Source organism: Dermacentor silvarum, chromosome 11, assembly GCF_013339745.2.
Source record: "Dermacentor silvarum isolate Dsil-2018 chromosome 11, BIME_Dsil_1.4, whole genome shotgun sequence".
Taxonomy (NCBI): Eukaryota; Metazoa; Arthropoda; class Arachnida; order Ixodida; family Ixodidae; genus Dermacentor; species Dermacentor silvarum.
Window position 1 is genome coordinate 96,141,124 of NC_051164.1, and position 18,890 is coordinate 96,160,013.

Here is an 18,890-nt window from a genome sequence, read left to right on the forward strand (position 1 = left end):
TTTTGACCAATTTGGGTTCTTAATTGTGTACCCAATGTATGTTACACGAGCGTATTTATATTCCGACTCCATCGAAATTGGGCTGCCGTGCTCGGAATTGAACGTGGATTGAACCCTCGAGCTCAGTAGTGCACCGCCATAGCCTCTGAACTACCGCTACCGCGGCGGGTGATTTACAAAAAATGATTTGACCAACGTAGTGATTAAACTTCCGGAACTATGACATTCGAGAAAACACTCACTATGGCGAGGTAAACATCGAACAACCGGCTAGACTGGTCTTCTTTTCACAACTCGTCTATCTCCTTCTCTCCCACACACAAACATAGGTGCGCAAACTGTCTAAATATTGAACTAAAATTGAACAGCTGCTATGAATTCACGTAGACGTTCGTAAATTTCACGTTATATTTCAACAAACATATATTCCTCGCCAAAGATACCAAGCAGCTGAAATTTTCTAACGCTGCCGTTGTGTCCAAGAGCCGATGATTACGTTCCCACAATGAACAAACGGCAATGACACCTTAAAGCGGTTTCTCTTATCAAAAAAAAAAAAAAAAAACGTCATGTGCTTACATTGTTCCTTGCTGCTACGCACGGGGGCATGACAATTTTCGCTTTCATGATGCGGTCCACCATGTGCTTCAAGAATTGATGTCCTCGTACGCCCTCAAGAATATGGGTATTTTTAATAATTGGTCCAAGTTACAAGCTACGCAGTTGAATTGCCTTCCACGACACGTTGACTCTATTGCGGAAAATATAAACAAGTTTTTGCCATTCTTTACATACATTCAACATTTAGAAAAAGATATGATATCTGACTGTATATCTTAAGTCTGTATTTTGAATAGTCCTTCTTTATTCCCCTCGCAAACTTCGCAGTGAAGCAAGAACGATGCACGATTTAAACAATACAAAACCAAAAATAGACACAGCAAGAAACTCTAAACGTGTGAAAACGTCTATGGAAAGTTCATTGAGCATTTCGTCTTGCTTAAATTACAGAATAACTGCCCCCCCCCCCCCCTTCCGCTCGCAAATACACCTAGACGTGGCAGACGACGCATACTGTCCCTCTTGGTAGACAAGAATGCAGTTGACAAGAAAATCGCTCCCATTCCATGTTAATAGTGATGCATAATGCAGAAACAGATTAAAATGAATTAGACAACAAATATTCGAGCTAATCTCACAAGACAAAGTGGACATATGTTGGCCAAGTTCTTGAGTACGTGGTTTATTCATTCAAGCGAGGTAAGTGTGTCTACCGAAATTTCCGGCGCTGCGAATGAGACCAATCTTCATTTGATTAACAAAGAAGCTCTAAATAATAAGCAGCAAGTCAGTAATGACTGTGCCCATCTGTCGTGATGCGCGTCAGTTTGACTTTCGTGATTTTGTTTAGGTGGCAAGTCGGCCCCGCCGTTGTCAATGCTTTCTACAGCCCGAATGCCAACGAAATGAGTGAGTGTTCATGAACATTTGCGATGACGTCGTAAGCGTAGATTTCTTTCTGCTTAGCCTTGCTCAAGTGCCATATATGTATATATTGACACGGCTCCAGTGAAACTCGCCTTGTCTAACCCACAGCTGAAAATATTGAACGCAAGAGCAAGCAAGCGCACCCATGCCCACGAATTTCGGACATTGCCCCTTCGGCAATCTGTTGAACATCCCCGCAGCACACCAGCGTTACTCAATAGCCACTGTAACATGGCCCTGCAAAAAAAGCGTAAATGGTTACTCTGCGCAGTTCCATTAGCTTGGAATTCAAGATTTGTCCTTAAGAATAGCATGTAGTAATGGATATGCTTAATACAAAAGCCAATCTTCGCGTCACGCAGCGGTACTTTTTTATATATTTTTGCACTTGAATGTATCACAAGTGACCGACGTAACTGTCCGTTGCATCAATACATGTGAGCTGTATTATTCGTTTTAAAAATTTGGAGGACGCTTAAGCTTCGCCTTTAAGAGTGGAACGCGATAGCATTCAAATGTCCTTGGCTGCTTATCAGGCTTCCCGGCAACTGGCGTTTTTTGTCCAACTTCGCCTCCGCACGCAGCTGCTCCGGAGGCCAGCGCCATCTGGATGGTGTTTTTGCAAGAAAGAACCGCGGCGCGCCACTGCATGAATTGTAGAAATGCTTCAAAAGGTGTATGTGTTTGACTCTCAGCGCAAGAAAATTATGTTTTCTCGTATATTCAAATTACAATCCGAAGCTATCACGTCTCTAGGTTGTAGGTAATTCGCACTTTATAATTTTTCGGACAGATTTTAATTTGAGAAATTTAATTTCGTTCACTAACGCCTTGCGCCACGCGGAGGGTCTGCGCGGTTGGGGTGGTTCGGGATGATTAGTTCCGCCAATCATGCCGCGCGCCCACGCCGACGCCGACGTCGGATATTCTGCGACACGGGGCCCTTAACGCTATCGCGTTAAAATGTGTTAGGAGCTGTCAAGAAGACAAGGGCACGAAAGCTGGCCCCAGTCTCGACACGTTAATAATGTTGACAAAAGGTAAATGGAAGAGCTGATGAATCAGCCTTTCAATAAAGGTGCATGAGCTCAATTGTGCTTTTGCTGCAACGTGCTTGTACTAATTGTGATTATTAACGTACACACCAAATACGAGATGCGGCATATCTTTTATTTATTTACTCAGCATTCACCCCTTAGCATTCTCGACAATTTCGTAAATTTGGCATCATTGTTCGAGCCTAGATATAAACATTGATATTTGTGCAGTGTTCCCTTCCGGTATCCTGCAAGGGGTCTTCTATGAGCATGGCCTTCCACGGTGAGTCGCTGAATGCAGTGAATGATTACTCTGAACGGAATCGTTCAAGTAGCTGAGACGTCCATAGCTTAATTTTCTTTGTGTATCTGTGAGGTAATGTTTCTGCCAAGACGAACTTTTCTTAATTTCCCTTTCAAAGAACCCCACTACGAGTTATTGTCGATACCTCGAAGAGTAACGAATCTACGGTCTGCATTGCCGTCCAGCACATAAAACTCAAAATCAGGGAAATCTCTTGAACGTAAGCTCCATAAAATATGTAAAAAATGGTGTCAGTCAACACTAGTAACGATGTTGGTAACATACGAAAACAACTTCGAACAGTCGCTATAACCTCTTTACATTTAAATGCTATAAATTCCTGTGAAGCCGGTTGAGCAATTTCCACATCATAGCAGGTAACCTAATCTAATAACGATTTCCTCTTCAACCCTCAAACTTCTTCGCACAGTATAAGCACATGACTGTATAACCAGAGACATCTGCAAATGTTTTCCGAAAATTGTTTCTGGACGCAAACAGTGCTTGTCAACAACCGTTAATGTGCTGCTTCGGATCTGATTTCTTACATCCCCAAAATAAACAAGACCACATGATCACAATTGCAGCTTACAACCGCTGCATGTGCTGAAACCGTGCATGTCAACAACCTTCACTGAGACACTTAATGCAAAATACATTGCGCTGTGTTGGTAAATTACGCTTCTAGAATACAAAGAAAAAAAACATTCATACTATGAAAGGAGGGTGGACCATGTAGAAAGAAAAATTTAACAACCTTTAAAATCCCGGTTGAGCTAGCAGTGATGTCATCGATATACACAGTGCCTGCTTGGTCGTGGTAAATTTTAATCAGCAAAGTTAAATTAAATTTTTATAATAACGAAGCAGAGCGCTGAAATTAGCAAAATTCGCGAATTTTTACTGCGTGACGATGCCTTAAGTTCGACAATACACTTCAAAATTCATAACGCCACTCTGCCGGACTGGCACTGGGGATTAGGCGCGAAAAATCAAAAAGAGGATTCGTGTTTATTTTTCTTCTGTATAATGAACGTCCTGCCACAAAGTGACTAGAATTTTGGAGGAATACTTTATTGCTATGAACGTATTTATTGTTCCTATTTAGTGTCCCTTTACATGTCGTTTCTGTAACGACCTTTAAATCACTAATGCAAATAAGAATAAACGCAGATTGAGAATGAATTTCTTTGCGTAATCAAGCTTAGCCAACTTGCGTTAGCTGAAAAAAAAATACCTGCATTGCCACACTTCTCTGGTGACTACTATACTTCGCATACAAAATATGACGACTGAGGCAAGTTGAGAAACAGGCACTGTTTGTTACCAACGAACACTTACCAACTGTTTATTGGTAACTGCTCGTTACAAAAGTTAGAGATAAACAGTTAAACAGCCGTTGTTTGTTAATTAAAGCTACGACATCGCCCAGCTTTCAGTTCAATTATAATTTCGTCTATGTTGATCGGTACTGAATATACCACGTGATTCTTTAGTTCCAGCAGACATTTCATTAGCACGTAGAGGAATTGAAGACGCGCAGCAGTGGAAAGCGTATGAATAACGAAACTTCCGATATATTGGGCTCCCCATCAAAAATGCGTTAATTATTATGCATTGAAAATCAAGTTAACATCGGCCTTAACTTTGCAAGTAGGCTTTGAAGCTTTTGAGAAACTTAATCGGCACATGTACGCAGTTTGTAGTATATTTTCGCAATGAAAGTTGCGAAAATGGTGCCAATCTTATAATTACTGATAAGCGTATATGATATCGCCATCTTCTGCGTAAACATATGCAATTTATACATGATATCTGAAATAAACGAACAAATGCCAATCAGCGCACTTTAAATCATACAGCTATAACATATGTTTGTCATACAATGTATGTGCGTCTATGCAAGCCATATGAAACAAATAATGTTTAAAATGTTTGTTCGGACTATAAAAAACACAAGATATAGCCGATCTTCAACTCTGTTGGCAAACTTCAAATCGAAATAACTAGAATTATGCGCGTTAGAAGTTTCCATATTCCTCCTGCAGCGTTTATTGTGCGGTAAATAAAACAAAGTCGTTCATCACAAACGTTAATTGTCCTATTAACACAACTGTATTTCCAACAACAGTTCCATCAACTTCGGAGCTATTGGCACGGTGGTTGGTCACGAAATGACACATGGTTTCGACGACACAGGTGGGTCCTTAGACAAAGCGCATGCACTGACTGGCGCTCTCCCGGCTATTAGAAGTTATGGGACAGTACCTGTATTGCACGAAAAATATTCAAACACAATACAGTCCGCGCGAAACAAAAGTACAAGTATCGCCGACTCTGGTACTGAATAACAAATCTAAAAAGTTGTGTGCCCTTTATTTCAACTTATATATGCAAGCATACAGAAATAAAATGATACATCAGTTTCATCATGTTGAAACCCATTTTCTTATCTTTCTCCTTTGCTTTATATTTCACTCTGCTATCAACTTTCTCACAGGTGCTTAAGCTGACGTCTGTTCATATATTGCATATTTCTCGTATTTTTCATGCCTGTTATCGTTCGCTGTTGTAGACCTTGTGCACACACTACTAGGTTATCTTGAAGTACACTCTCACAGCAACAGGTTCTCACGTATGCAACTGCTTACGTACAACAAGAATCTAACTACAATATAGGGGGCGAAACGCAACATGGTCCTTTACATAGATTTAGGCACAGTCTCAAGAATGCCAGGTGCACAATATTTCCAGCCCTCCGCTGCGGCATTTCTCAAGTCACAGCGTTGCATTGTGAGGTTAAACCCCTTGAATGAATCAAGAACCTAACGATAAGTATGCGGATACCATATCTATGTGTTACACCCAGTACTTTAACTTCTTTTTGTAATACTTCAGTGACCTGCGCAGGCAACCATGCACCTTAGAGAGACACTGCTAGCCTTCTTTAGGCATTAACCTTGAACAATGGAGAAAAACGTTATTCTTGGCGTGGAAAGAGGATTGGTAAGCCAGAAAAACCCGCAACCGAAAGACGTGTTGCTATGCCATACGGAAGTTTCTGCAAACAATCTCTCGCCATGTCGTCACAAACATGGTGACGTCATACCACACCATGACGCCTACAATTGCCTGAGCAAAACAGATAGTAAACGTCAAACGAAATCTACCTAATCTTCTCGTTGAGCACTGTCAAACACCTGCAGTTTTCCGTCGGTCTCAATGCGTACGCCAGTAACGCCCCTGCCAACGTTCCTCATCCACGCCAGCGTTATGAGACACCTGTACTTGCCAGGGATGGCAGCTCAGGCATTGCTTAATTTTTTTGCTGGTAAAGTTGCGCTATATTGCGTTGTAAGCGACTCAACTTCGCAAGTTTTGAGACTTTTCACTTAACCACAATGGCTTAAATACTAAGAAAATCACATTGGAAATCGTCACGTCACACTCAAGCGCAAGGGCTTCAGCGAGAAGTTAAAGAAAAGAACTTAGACCTTCATTTTTGGTTCTAATATTACGCCCGCGACCGCGGAATTAAAGACAATAAAGTTCTGATAGAATGTTTTATCAGTCTAAGCCAATTTAGTGTTTCTTCTTATGAACCTTTAACAGCCACTATACGCAGAGACTAGTCTAAAGTTACGGGAATATCCGGTAAGCACGCCCTCACAAAATCCAGCGTACCTAAATTTATATTTCAATAGGAAATTATAAGTTCTGCTTTATTACAATAGGAAAAATATGCAACTCCCATCTTAATGTAGGATTCATGTGAAGCGAAGCTTTCCGTGAAGCGGGTAATTAGGTGCTATTTAAATTATGGGGTTTTACGTGCCAAAACTCAGTTCTGATTATGAGGCACGCCGTAGTGGGGGACTCCGGAAATTTGGACCACCTGGGGTTCTTTAACGTGCACCTAAATCTAAGTACACGGGTGTTTTCGCATTTCGCCCCCATCGAAATGCGGCCGCCTTGGCCGGGATTCGATCCCGCGAGTAATTAGGTGCTATACACCTGTACATCTTCTGACAGCGTTTTGAAACATTGCACTTGACGTCTTGCTGGATTGACACATTACCGCGATCCATGCGACCACGGATTATACTATCTCCGATTTGGCCAACTTTGTATATGCCAACGTTTCCAAGCTCGGCCCACTTTACTGTTGCCCTATCTTCATCATCATAAGCCTTTATTTATATCCACTGCAGGACGGAGGCCTCTTCCTGCGATTTCCAATTACCCCTGTCGTGCGCTAGCTGATTGCCAACTTGCGCCTGCAAATTTCCTAACGTCATCACTCCACCTAGGTTTCTGCCGTCCTCGACGGCGCTTCCCTTCTTTGGTACCCATTCTGTAACTCTAATGGTCCACCGGTTACCCATCCTATGCACAACATGCCCTGCCCAGCTCCATTTCATTCTCGTAATGTCAATTAGAATACCGGCTATCCCCGTTTGCTCTCTGATCCACACCGCTCTTTTCCTTTCTCTCAACGTTAGGCTTAACATTTGTCGTTCCATCGCTCTTTGTGCGGTCCTTAACTTGTCTCGAGATTCTTTGTTACCCTCCAAGTTCCTGCCCTATATGTTATCACCGGTAGAGCAGCCCATCTTCAGCATTGACCTATTTTATCCAGTAGGAAACAAGTTCCAGGAAGCTTCGCTATAATAATTGGCCGTTTCGCGCGAAGAACTTAAAGCGGTAGCAAGTGTCAGCGTGGCTCTGGAGCTTCTCACACGGTGTTCTAAATATACGCGGAGGCGACATAGAACGACGCAGCACGCGAAACAACTGCTGCTGCGCGAAATGAACAGCTCCCCGGCAGGTATCAGGTGTCTCATAACGCTGGTGTGGATGAGCAACGTTACGCGATGGGTAACGCGATGAGACCGATGAAGAATGCAGGCGTTTGACAGTGCCCAACGAAAGGATTAGGTAGATTTCGTTAGACGTTTACTATCTGTTTTGCTCGGGCAAGTGTAAGCGTCACGGATGGTATACACGCTAATCCTCAGCAGGAATGTTGATGTGCATTCGTCCAACGCTCACGCCCAGCAGCGGAAGCTAGAACGCGTTTCTCGCCTCGCTGAAGAGTCGGTTTAGCAGAGCGTGGTGGTCCACCCAGTTAGTTTCAGCGGTTTAGCAGCCAAATACAGCGCGTTTCTCTGGAGACCCTAACACCTCCCACGCGCGGCCCAGGCATGCGCTGTCGATTCCAGAAGAGCACGACAGTGGCGGAGAAACTAACGGTGCGAGCCCGCCTGAAGTGTCCATATAATTGTTATCACAATAGTAAAGGAAATTACGCGCTTGAAGGCGTGTATTTATTGCAGCGAGGCTACTTAGGTACCGTTTCTAGTATCACGGCATAATTGCGTAAATAGCAGAGCCGGCCTAGGGCACATCTTCAGGGGTAGTATGGATGGGGCTGCATGCACGCTGATTTGCCTTATATGTGCTGTCCTGTATTTGACCTGATTGCCAGGACAGCAGCAGCAAGCAGCTGCAGCCACGGTTATAAACGTCGGCGAGGGTTCCCTAAGAAGGCTTCGCTTCAATAGTTCACTGTACTAAACGCAAGCAATGATGAACAACAATTGTACCTTTATTTGGCGTAGAGGTGACAATAAGGTTTCATAAGCGAGAAGGGATGCTAAAGGGTGGAATTTGAGTGACCAATCACATGCAAGTATCACTCTTCTTACTGGAAGTAAAGTATTACATAAGATATCAAATTTCGTAGTTGTTACATCGTTCGTTTAAACAGTGTTTTCTTTTTTATCTCGTGCCCGAAAAGGAAGCCAGTTCGACGCAGATGGTGCTCTGAAACAATGGTGGACCAAGCATACCCGCACTGAGTTCATGGAGAGGACCAAATGTTTCGTGTATGAATACGGAAATATCACTGACATGCAAGTGAACATGACGGTGAGAATTTGAGCTAGTTCTTAATCTTGGAGAGGTGTTGGAGAACATTCTTTTAAACGACTGTTCATAAAGAAAGTGTCCAATATATTAAGAAGAATAATACTGTCAGATTATTACTGCCAGGGTTACAACGTTATTACTGTGAGATATTTTAAGATATTACTACCGTGAGCATCCTTGTAGGTATAGAAAACGTTTGTACCCCGGTGGAGGTCGAACAATATGACAAAGCTTTACTCGCAACCCAAGCTTCAGAGAGTGCAGCAACAGCAACGAAACGTATGGTCGCGTTATACTGTCTTTGTGTGTTTGTGGTAATCGTAGAATTACGACGCCGCACCTGAAATTAGTGATTTCGGGTGAAACACCTGAATTTTTTTTCACCAAATGCAGCTTAATGGCAAAAACACCGTGGGCGAGAACATTGCGGACAACGGTGGACTACGTTTGGCTTTCGAGGTAAGGTCCCCTGTATCCCGTCGTTCTTTCCGGTGTTAAATGCAGTCACAGTAAACAAAAATCGCTCAAAGTAAACCAAATCAAACAAAGCTAACATTTATTTTGGCATCAACATTTACAGAATAACGTGTACGGTGCAGGCTAAAACCTCGAATATTCGCCTTTACCCCATACGCTACCAGCACTAGGCATGTACAAATACTAGTCGGGCAAACATGCAGCTCACTCTGCAAAAAAGACAATAAGGCTCACGCGGCCTGAAATGCGGCACATGAAGTGTGTGAGACGCCTCAAGCACTTTCTCGCTTGCCATGCTCTGATGCACAATTAATGGACATTGGAGTAAAAAAAGTTGAATACATTCCGAGGACCATTGTTATCAAATTCTATTGATACATCAAAATGAGAAAGCCTGCAAATTTTCGCTCTCTGCTAACAAATATCCAGGTTCCTGGATGGTTTATTAGGTGTAATGGGTGATCTAGTGAAGTAATCAAACTATCCGTCAACCTACAGCTTTATTACTACCTAGCCGAAGTTTGTGGAAGTGATGTCAAATGGGTCGTTTTCATACACAAATCAAACCTTCATTCAAAACAACGGTTCTTGAACGAATTCGATTTTTCGAACTTCAATACCCATTCAGTTACGCAGCCCCGAGAGGACGACCACACAGAAAAGGGTGCTAGGTGTCTCGAGCACGTCGTGCCCTGCGTATATGTTTAGGGATGATAGAACACTGTCCTCGTTTTTAGGAGGTACTTCTACATTCTAAACGCATTACACATTTCGCGAACGAAAACCACTGCTGAATCGAAGCATCTTGAGAGTAGCTGGCTATGCGGCCTCGTTTGTGGTTCCGGAGTTTGTTTTGGATGGCGTATTATGTTCTGCAAATGAAAACGGCACCGGCGCCCTCTGCTTGACAAGCAGGGAGGAAATACTAACCGCCGACAACTTAGCGGTACCTTGGCTTTACACTCAGCACCAGCAGTAAATGATATGCGGGGCGCGAGGCATACGTGAAGCAGGCGTTCCAACGTGCAAGCAACATCGTGAGAAGGCATATGTTGATCCGTGCCGATGACAGTTCGTGCAAAAGTGGCGCGCGACGGTGGGTTCAAACCTTGCACTGCGCTGACGTGTAGGATCGCGCTGAGAATTTCACGAGAAGTGGTCGAGGAGGAATACTCATAAACCACATCTGCCGTAGCGGCGGCTTTCATATTCGGTGCGTATCACTGGCCTCTTTTTCAGGCACAGAAAAACCTTCCATGTAGCACGTATTGAGTAACAAAAAGCTGGATCGAGAATATCCCAGTACGTTCTACAATCTTCTCATTGACACTTTCTCTCTGAATTTAATATTTGAGAAGTTGATTAATTAAAGATAACTAATTAAGTAATAAGGCGCCATACAAAAATTGTTGGACTTGATCCAAGTGGCGGCAAACAACACTACCTTGTTTCTGTCCTGCTACCTGGCAGATTCATATTTTTAAAATTTGGCTGAAGTTACGCGGAACCCATGGTATGTCATCATACGTTTACGTATGATCCTTTGGCAGCAAAAACATTGGTACCAACAAACCAAACACGCCAAAGAACGTGTTGGGAATCCTCAGCATTCGACCGAATTCCACATGGGAGAAAATGTTTAAAGCTCACTCAGCAAAGTGCACGAGGGACAACATATTTTGTTCTCACTTCGTGACATTTCTTTTGTGAGTTCGTATAATAATGCCGCTAAGCAAAGCTACAAACAGCATGACAACTGTTTTATTTAAAAGCATATCCTTCTTCTGACATGCATTTTGTACCTTGATTTCAAGCAAAAAGTAAGACAGTAATCACTGGCGATTCACTGTGTAAACATTCTTACGAGCAGGGCCCGCCATTGCCTGCTTAGCTTCACCAATTGAAATCAAATCCTAATTTCAGGCCTATAAAAGACTCCTGGAAGTAGAATACAAAAACATAGACACTCGACTAAAGGGCTTGGAAGAGTTCTCTGGGGAGCAGCTGTTCTTCATTGCAAACGCAATGGTAAGTGCCATCAAAGCGGTGCCATTTTTAATGAGCAACCATATCCACAGAATTGTCTCTTGAACAAAGCGCAAGTGCCCAAATGTATTCGTCATGCTCTTTTTCCCACAGGTAATGTGCACCTTGAGCCGTCCTGAGTATGTAAAAGAGCAAATTCAGTATGACCCACACAGCCCAAGTCAATACAGGTAATTCAAAATAGTACGTTGCGCCATTTTATAATAATTGCGAAGGGGAGGAGAGAGCGTGAATAAATTTTGGTTCATCTAAAAATAAGGTTGCCGTTTTAATACCCCGAAGAGACATGGGGGCATATGTTTAAAAAGTTGGTTGGCTATTAAATTTACTAGATTCCGTGTCACATAGCGAATTCCGCCTCCTCATTCTGAGAAGTAGAAAAGGAAGGCATTATTTGCTCCACTATGCACAACATTCTGTTAGGTCATTACCAAGTTTCACTAATTAAGGTTTTTATTGCTAATTTTGCTCAATTGAACCACGGTTTAACAGCAGCTCAGCTGTGCAAATCAGCCAGACGTAGGATTTATGCCTCTGAAATTAGCTAAAGAGTACGCTGGCGTTCTACTTTGGAGTATAAAACGAATGTGGAACTTCAGTATACTTGGCAAGAAATTTCGAAGATAAATATCTCTCAATAGCTTTAAGTTCCAAACTTTGTTTCTACACAAAAGGCACTCCTCTACGTTCAGGGCTTATATTTTTCGCGAAATAAAAAAACTACGAAACAGCCGAAAGTTTTCGTTAGCTATATGAAAAAAGTTATATGAAAAAAATGTTAGGCCTAACGTTAAGAGTCAGGAAGAGAGCGGTGTGGATCACAGAACAAACGCGGATAGCCAATATTCTAGTTGACATTAAGCGGAAGAAATGGAGCTGGGCAGGCCATGTAATGCATAGGATGGATAACCGGTGGACCATTAGAGTTACAGAATGGATACCATGAGAAGGGAAGCGCAGTCGAGGACGGCAGAAAACTAGGTGGGGCGATGAGGTTAGGAAATTTGCAGGTGCAAGTTGGAATCAGCTAGTGCAAGACAGGGTTAATTGGAGATCACCGGTAGAGGCCTTCGTCCTACAGTGGACATAAATATAGGCTGATGATGATGAAAACAGTTGAATCAGAGACTCCATGTAGCAGTCAGATATGGTTTGCAGAAGCATAGGAAGACACTGTAACATTTAAGGCAGGCAGGACAATCGATTTATCCTAGTCTTAAATGGCACAAGCCGCAAAAGCACAAACACAAAAAAAGGAGACACGTCACCAGCGGTATAGCGCCAATACCTGCTATACAGATGAGGTATATGACACCTCTGTTCTAACCACCCCAACATAATTCATTCCCTATATGTTGGGCACAACGATTCAAGGGTTGGGCAACCTTATCTGCCTTCATCGCCTTTAATGATCAGATGGTATTTAACAAGGCATTATCTGACCGGAAATTATTCCACAGCCTCCGGCACCAAAGTTAACAGCGCTACAGCACCACGTTAACACAATGGCAACATAAAAACACCTCAATTTCGTCACATCTGCTCCACTAAACATTGAATTCAGAGGTTTAGTGTGATGGTGTAAACTGAAAATTGTGCACTAAAATTATGGCTTCCGTAGGTGACACATTAGCAGCAAAAAAAAAAAACCTTTTTCCTAATACCAAGCTCCGAAAACTTTTGTACTTCGGGGTACCAACTCCTCTGTACACCCACTGACAAAAACATGCATGTGCTCGATGCACTCTACGTTCAATTTACGGTCAGCGCTACTGCAAGGGGGCCTTGCGGTCATGCATATAGGTCACTCAGCGTTCTTGCAAGATCAGGAGGCGATAGTGACACCCTTCCCACTTGCCCCACCAAGAGCTATGAATGTGTTCCCACTGCTCCGGTTGAAGTCAAACCACGTGGCAAAGAGTCTGGTCTGGATAATTTTTGCAAACGACGTGAACGCGTCTTCTGGTTAACATTATAGCAGTAGGCGGCCGACTACAAATACTCTAGGGGCAATGACAGAGCATGTTTTCTCAACAAAGCTTCTGCCTACACAATCAGCTTCTGCTTATTGCCACAGGAAGTTGAATGTGAGAGATGTCTTACGCAGAGCGCGCGCTTACAAACGTGATGGTGTGTGCTAACCCTGTGCAATGTTTGGCTTCCTCTTTAGCGTCAACGTACCAATTTCAAACCTGGCAGACTTCTCCAATACGTTCAACTGCCCAGCGAATTCAACTATGAACCGGAAAGACCGCTGCACTTTCTGGTGAGGGGTAGTCACAGAGGACGAGAAAACAAGACTGCGGTGTGCAATTTTTGCGATATTTCATATTTACTCGGAACACGCGCCAACCGACCCATTATTACAATAAAGTACATTGGAAAATTTCCGAGAAACTGCGTAACTTTCTTGCAACATACCTCGCACAGCAGGTCAGGCAACAATAACAGAGCACGACTTAAGAAAACGCTTCGGCCGCAAGATCCAACATAGAGGAAATTGTGCCCAATTGATTGCCCCATCACATGCATCTGCGCACATCGATGCACCATCACCCACGACCGCGTTAAGCAAGTGGTCTGCGCACCGGCAGGGTTGATCAGACACCTGATGGCCTTCCAGAAAGAATGAAACCATTGTTTTTTTTAGAAATCGTGGCCTGTGTTCATTCACTAAAATGTAACCGTTGGCATATCAGCTACAAGAACTTGTTCTTGTGTCTCACTGCTTAATTTATGTTTCTGTGCTCTGTTCTTGTTTTTATGGCTGTAGAACGTTAAGGCTTTCTACAACAATCAGTGCGCTGAACTACCCTATACACAGTGCTTCGTGCTGAGATTCTCATGGCCGAGAAAGAGCTTCCGTGATAGAATTTTGTTTACTGATTGTATGTTTTTAGACGCTATAAGCAGGGCTACTTCAGAAGCTATTTTATTCTTATTTAATAATTATTAATTATTCATTTACACTGCAGGCCAATATAGGACTATAGCAGAGGTTGGAATAATATATATTACTATACATTACACATTAAAACATATACAGAACAAATCGATAGTCACATTAAAACATACAGAAACAAATCAAAAAGGCGAGAGAAGAGACACATAAAGAGAAGATGCGGCCGTGCTTGTACGTGTCACTACTTTTCTCTTACTTCACGCGCATCTCTGTCCGAATAGCGTCGGGTCAGGAGTCGAAGTGCTTGTTTAATTGGGTGAGGAACATTGAAGGTAAGTCGATGAGTCATGGGTGCTAAACACAATTGCTTGTACTTAGACAGCCTACACAACCTATTTTTTATCAAATTTATACGATTCACCCGGATCTAAACTACGTATAAGCCAGCTTGTAATGCTGTATTTTAGGGTAAAAAAGATACAAAGAGCAACTCCTTGACGACATGCGGGAAAATACAGCTTCAGTAACCTCTCGTTAGCCCTAACACTTACATGGAGCCATCATCTTACCAATGTCTTCAGGATGAGGCTTCGCTTCAGAGGACACTTTTGGGCATTCGTCACATGGTGCCATCGCGTAGCAATCTTTGGTGGCCGAAATATCGCCAGGATGGATTCTCCGAACCTCAAGGCTTCGCTAAGCGTGTCACTGAAGGCAGTCGCAGATGCGTCGTCAGGGTTACTTGGCCAAAGGGCTCCAATAATGTAGAGCCATTCGACTTAGTTGTTTTCACCTCTTGTATAAAATGAAAAAAATAATTGTTTCTTGCTGGCTTTACCGGTCCTTCACAATGTTGGCATCCACTGAAAATATCAGCGCCCAAATCATCACTTGAAGGACGCTGTGTTAAGAGATACCTTTACCGGCATTCTGTGCCTTTCGAGTTGTGGGGCGTGTTTGGGTAAATCATGCGTATTTTTATATTTCTGCAGCATGTGACACAATTTTCAAGACATCGAATGCTGCAATGAACATACATTCCGGCTACGGTTTACATTGATAGTACTCATGACAGAGATGCAGATAGTGTAAAAACGACAGAGAATGCTCTGACGCTAAATTTGGAACTCAAGTCGCAACTGGCGCCTTGCCGCGAACAAATTTGCCATTTCGAAGAAGTGAAATAATATTTCTCATGGCAGAGATTAGAAACAACCACTATAACAATACCATTAGTAATACAAAATTATTAAGACAGTTTTCAAATCTATGGTACCGTTACGCTCTCTAGAAATAAGTTTTGTCTTGGCGTACTGGTAATACGCCAAAACAAGACAACCAGTTATACTTGAGGTTAAGGCTTTGTCCTCTTTTTTCTTGGTCATACGTTGTCTTTTGTAGCTTGTCATTTCGACTCAGCCTTCGAAAATCTACAAAACTGTACCAGCTAGCTGAAATGTAGAAGAATAGAAAAGCGGACGAGTTCAAACCTATGAATGTTTGCACAGCGCACGAACTCCTCTTTCTGTTGTCTTGGATAGCTTGTGCACTGTGCAGAAATGGATGGCTGAAATGTTTTTACTTCCCCAACTGCCTCTAATGTTTTCAAGAAGAGATAGGGATCGAATATTTAGCTTCGAGGGCGCACAATTAACATGACCATCATCGTAATGATTGCCAGCAGCACCCATTCTAAGTTCACTTCAAGGAAGTAAGATCGTGGCTTTCGTAAGATCTATGGCCCCTGTTTTGCGTAAAGAGAACTGCTTCAATATCAGTTATTTTTTGCTAATCTTGTATACTTATTACTCCACCTTATCATCGGTTGTGTTTGACTACTTTTCAATTTCTTTGACAGCCTCTTATGCTATGAGTCGAGCAGAGCAGTACAAATTAATGCGTGTCGATAGGTGCCGATGTTTGAATCCCATATTTGTCGTGTAATAACTTGCCTCCTACTCGATGAAGCACATTTATGAAGATTAAAGCTCGGATCAATTGACACGTCACATGGCTTAGGAACCGGGCATGATGAAGACGGGTTCATGCGCGTGATCCGTAGAGAAACAACGCTTTAGTATATTGCACGACACTTACTAGGTTGTCGTGGGTGGGTTTACCCGAAATGTTCAATAACGCAATATACCTTGCCTAGAAACCTTTATTTCTTAGTAATGCGCAGAAAATGTTGTAATGACCGGCCTACACAGTGTAGATGATGCATTATCAAACACAGCCATAATAATGGAAAACCTATGTTCCCCACAGCGCAAACGTCCCATCTTTCCGGAACTTCGTTTCTGTGGAAAACGACATGCGCAGAAAGGTCAGATTAAAGCCGGATGTGCCGGACTACTACAACCATGGGGTGACGGACAAAAAATATTTCAGAGGCATTGCTGCAGTTCCTAGATGATGCAGAGCTACATGCTTTTCCAAAATTATCTTTCATTTCAATTGTTTTCTTATTGTGCCATGTGGAAATGCATCGAAAAACGTGTCACAGGCATGGTGACTCGTCACGCTTCCGGCGACCAAGCCAAAACGAACCAATGAAACGGCTGGCCAGCTGCGTTACATAGCCAATTCGTCGTCATCGCATCTATGTCAAGAAAGTGAAACAGTCCATATCTAACGCTAGAAACCTTTGATAAATGACCTACACTTTGCTGCAATACGTCACTATAGGGTTGCTACCGTGACCTATATGTGCCAGCGGAACAAGAATCAAACAGTGCCTCGGCGCAACTCCTATGCGGAAATTAGACGCGTTAGTTTACAGCCCATGAAATTGGTACCCTCTCAAAGAAATATTTTTGAGCCATAACCTGCGTCATTGCGAGGATAATGAAGCTTTCGTTTGATACAGTGCTCCAAACTTTTTTTATATATTGCTCTACTTATGTTAAGCTTTACTGTACGCACGCCCTATATCGGTCACACTCACAACTTTTTATTATGAACTTCGCCGCAGTTCCATCTTGCAGTTTCTTTTTTTTCGTTTGCTTTTGATATATTTGGCCTTCTGTATGTCATCTGACTTCAAGATATTATAGATACTATTTTTGTAGTTGAGCTCACATTGAGTGATTTTGGCACATTCGTGCTTACAATACTTAGTTACAACGTGTGTTATGCTTACAGAGGTGCCGTATTCCTGCTCTCTAACCAGGAGTTACGATTTGAGAATACGAATTTCCCAGTCTATATCGTCCAACGACGAAAGCTGGAGAACTCAGAAAATGGGAAATATTGTAAATGTTCGGGAAATGACCAGCGCTGCATCAGCACTCTGTATTTCCTTCGCATCTTGCTGCGTTCTTCATACAAGCAGCGCCTCCACGCTACTTTTATCAAGTCACACAACTAAGGGTAAACACATGACAACCGCTGCCTGACGACTGCGTATTTACTCTGACGGGTTTTCACTTGTCAACTGCCTGCGGTCTTCATTTGTCAATATACTGCTCCACGAACAAGTCAAATTCATAAAGCTTTTAAATGTTCGAAATACGACAAATAAATCATATGCGGGGACGCATCAGCGACCAAAGCGAAAAAGAAAATGGCTGATGGCTGCTCAGGGAAGATCGCGCTTAGACCTTTCTTAACTCGTTCTGACACGAATTATGATTGACTGTCGATACATGTGTGAAACATACATAATCTTATGTCAGGGTGCTTGAGACTCCACTGAAAGCCAATCAAGGTGGTAGAATTACTGTGCATTTTATGATGAGTTATCATAATTACGGTGTAACTAAATGTTTCAATATTGTAAAATCAGTCATGCAACGTTTATTCATAAAAAAGATTCAATCACCCGCTCGAATTACATGCACAAGTTATTTATTGGCCACAAGCATTTCAACAAATAAAAAAAATATATTTTAAGGTTGCTACCGATGTGCCCCACGTCAAACACCACGTAAAACACGGTAGTGCTTTCCCCAAAGCGGTACTCCGTAGCGATACATATGACTCATAAGTAAAATGAAGTAATATAGGTTAGCAGAATGTTCAGTTTACCCTAAACCTTATGTATGTGCTCTACTCTTTGCCCCCGCTGCACAGAAATTGCAAAAATAGGTTGCGTGCACATGTGTGAAGGGGTCAAAATGGTTCTCCTCATTTGTTCACGCAAGCGAGAATTTGATTGCATCGAGGTGGCGAAGACCACACCGTTCCCCATTAAAAAATACACATAACTAAACGACTACGTTTTTTGGGATAACTGCTCGGTGAGCTGCCAAAAAAAAATATAGAGGCACCGTTTTTGAAGACCGCCGCAATTGCAGTACCCACAAAACAAAAGCAAAACATTCAAATAACTTAGTACTTTTACCAGCTCATTATCAGCCCAAGTTATAGGTATCGCACACCCGAATGGATATAGAACGTGAAAAAGAAATGCCAAGAAGAACCCTTCAAAAATGTTGTGCAGCTGCTTCTTTGGACGGTTGTTATAGGTACAAGTTCAAAGGGCTTTTATGGCGCTCCTATTTAGGGCACAAAGAGCTAGAACGGTTATGGCAGTCAGGTGTTCCCACGCTGAAGTGTAGGTCACAGCTGCGCGCTGCAAAAGTGGGAAAGGCATTTTTAAGACTCCAGCGCGGAACCAAAGAGGGCAAATAATCTCGCCAATACCACAACAACCGGCTCCTTGCTATAAAATACCTCATTCATATGACCAAGAAAAGGCCTG

General features: G+C 42.6%; 1 protein-coding gene across 1 annotated transcript in view; it reads left to right on the forward strand.

Annotated features, from left to right (window-relative positions):
• The window catches only part of LOC119432757 (neprilysin-1-like), a 28,648-nt gene extending 14,981 nt beyond the window's left edge, over positions 1–13,667 (forward strand). Inside the window, exons 12-19 of the mRNA XM_049658473.1 lie at positions 1,412–1,470; positions 2,757–2,808; positions 4,961–5,028; positions 8,630–8,760; positions 9,154–9,219; positions 11,161–11,265; positions 11,377–11,453; positions 13,454–13,667. Coding sequence (XP_049514430.1) covers positions 1,412–1,470; positions 2,757–2,808; positions 4,961–5,028; positions 8,630–8,760; positions 9,154–9,219; positions 11,161–11,265; positions 11,377–11,453; positions 13,454–13,553 — 658 coding nt within the window. The 3' untranslated portion in view covers positions 13,554–13,667. The remainder of the gene's footprint in view (positions 1–1,411; positions 1,471–2,756; positions 2,809–4,960; positions 5,029–8,629; positions 8,761–9,153; positions 9,220–11,160; positions 11,266–11,376; positions 11,454–13,453) is intronic.
• The last annotated feature ends 5,223 nt before the right edge of the window (positions 13,668–18,890 follow it).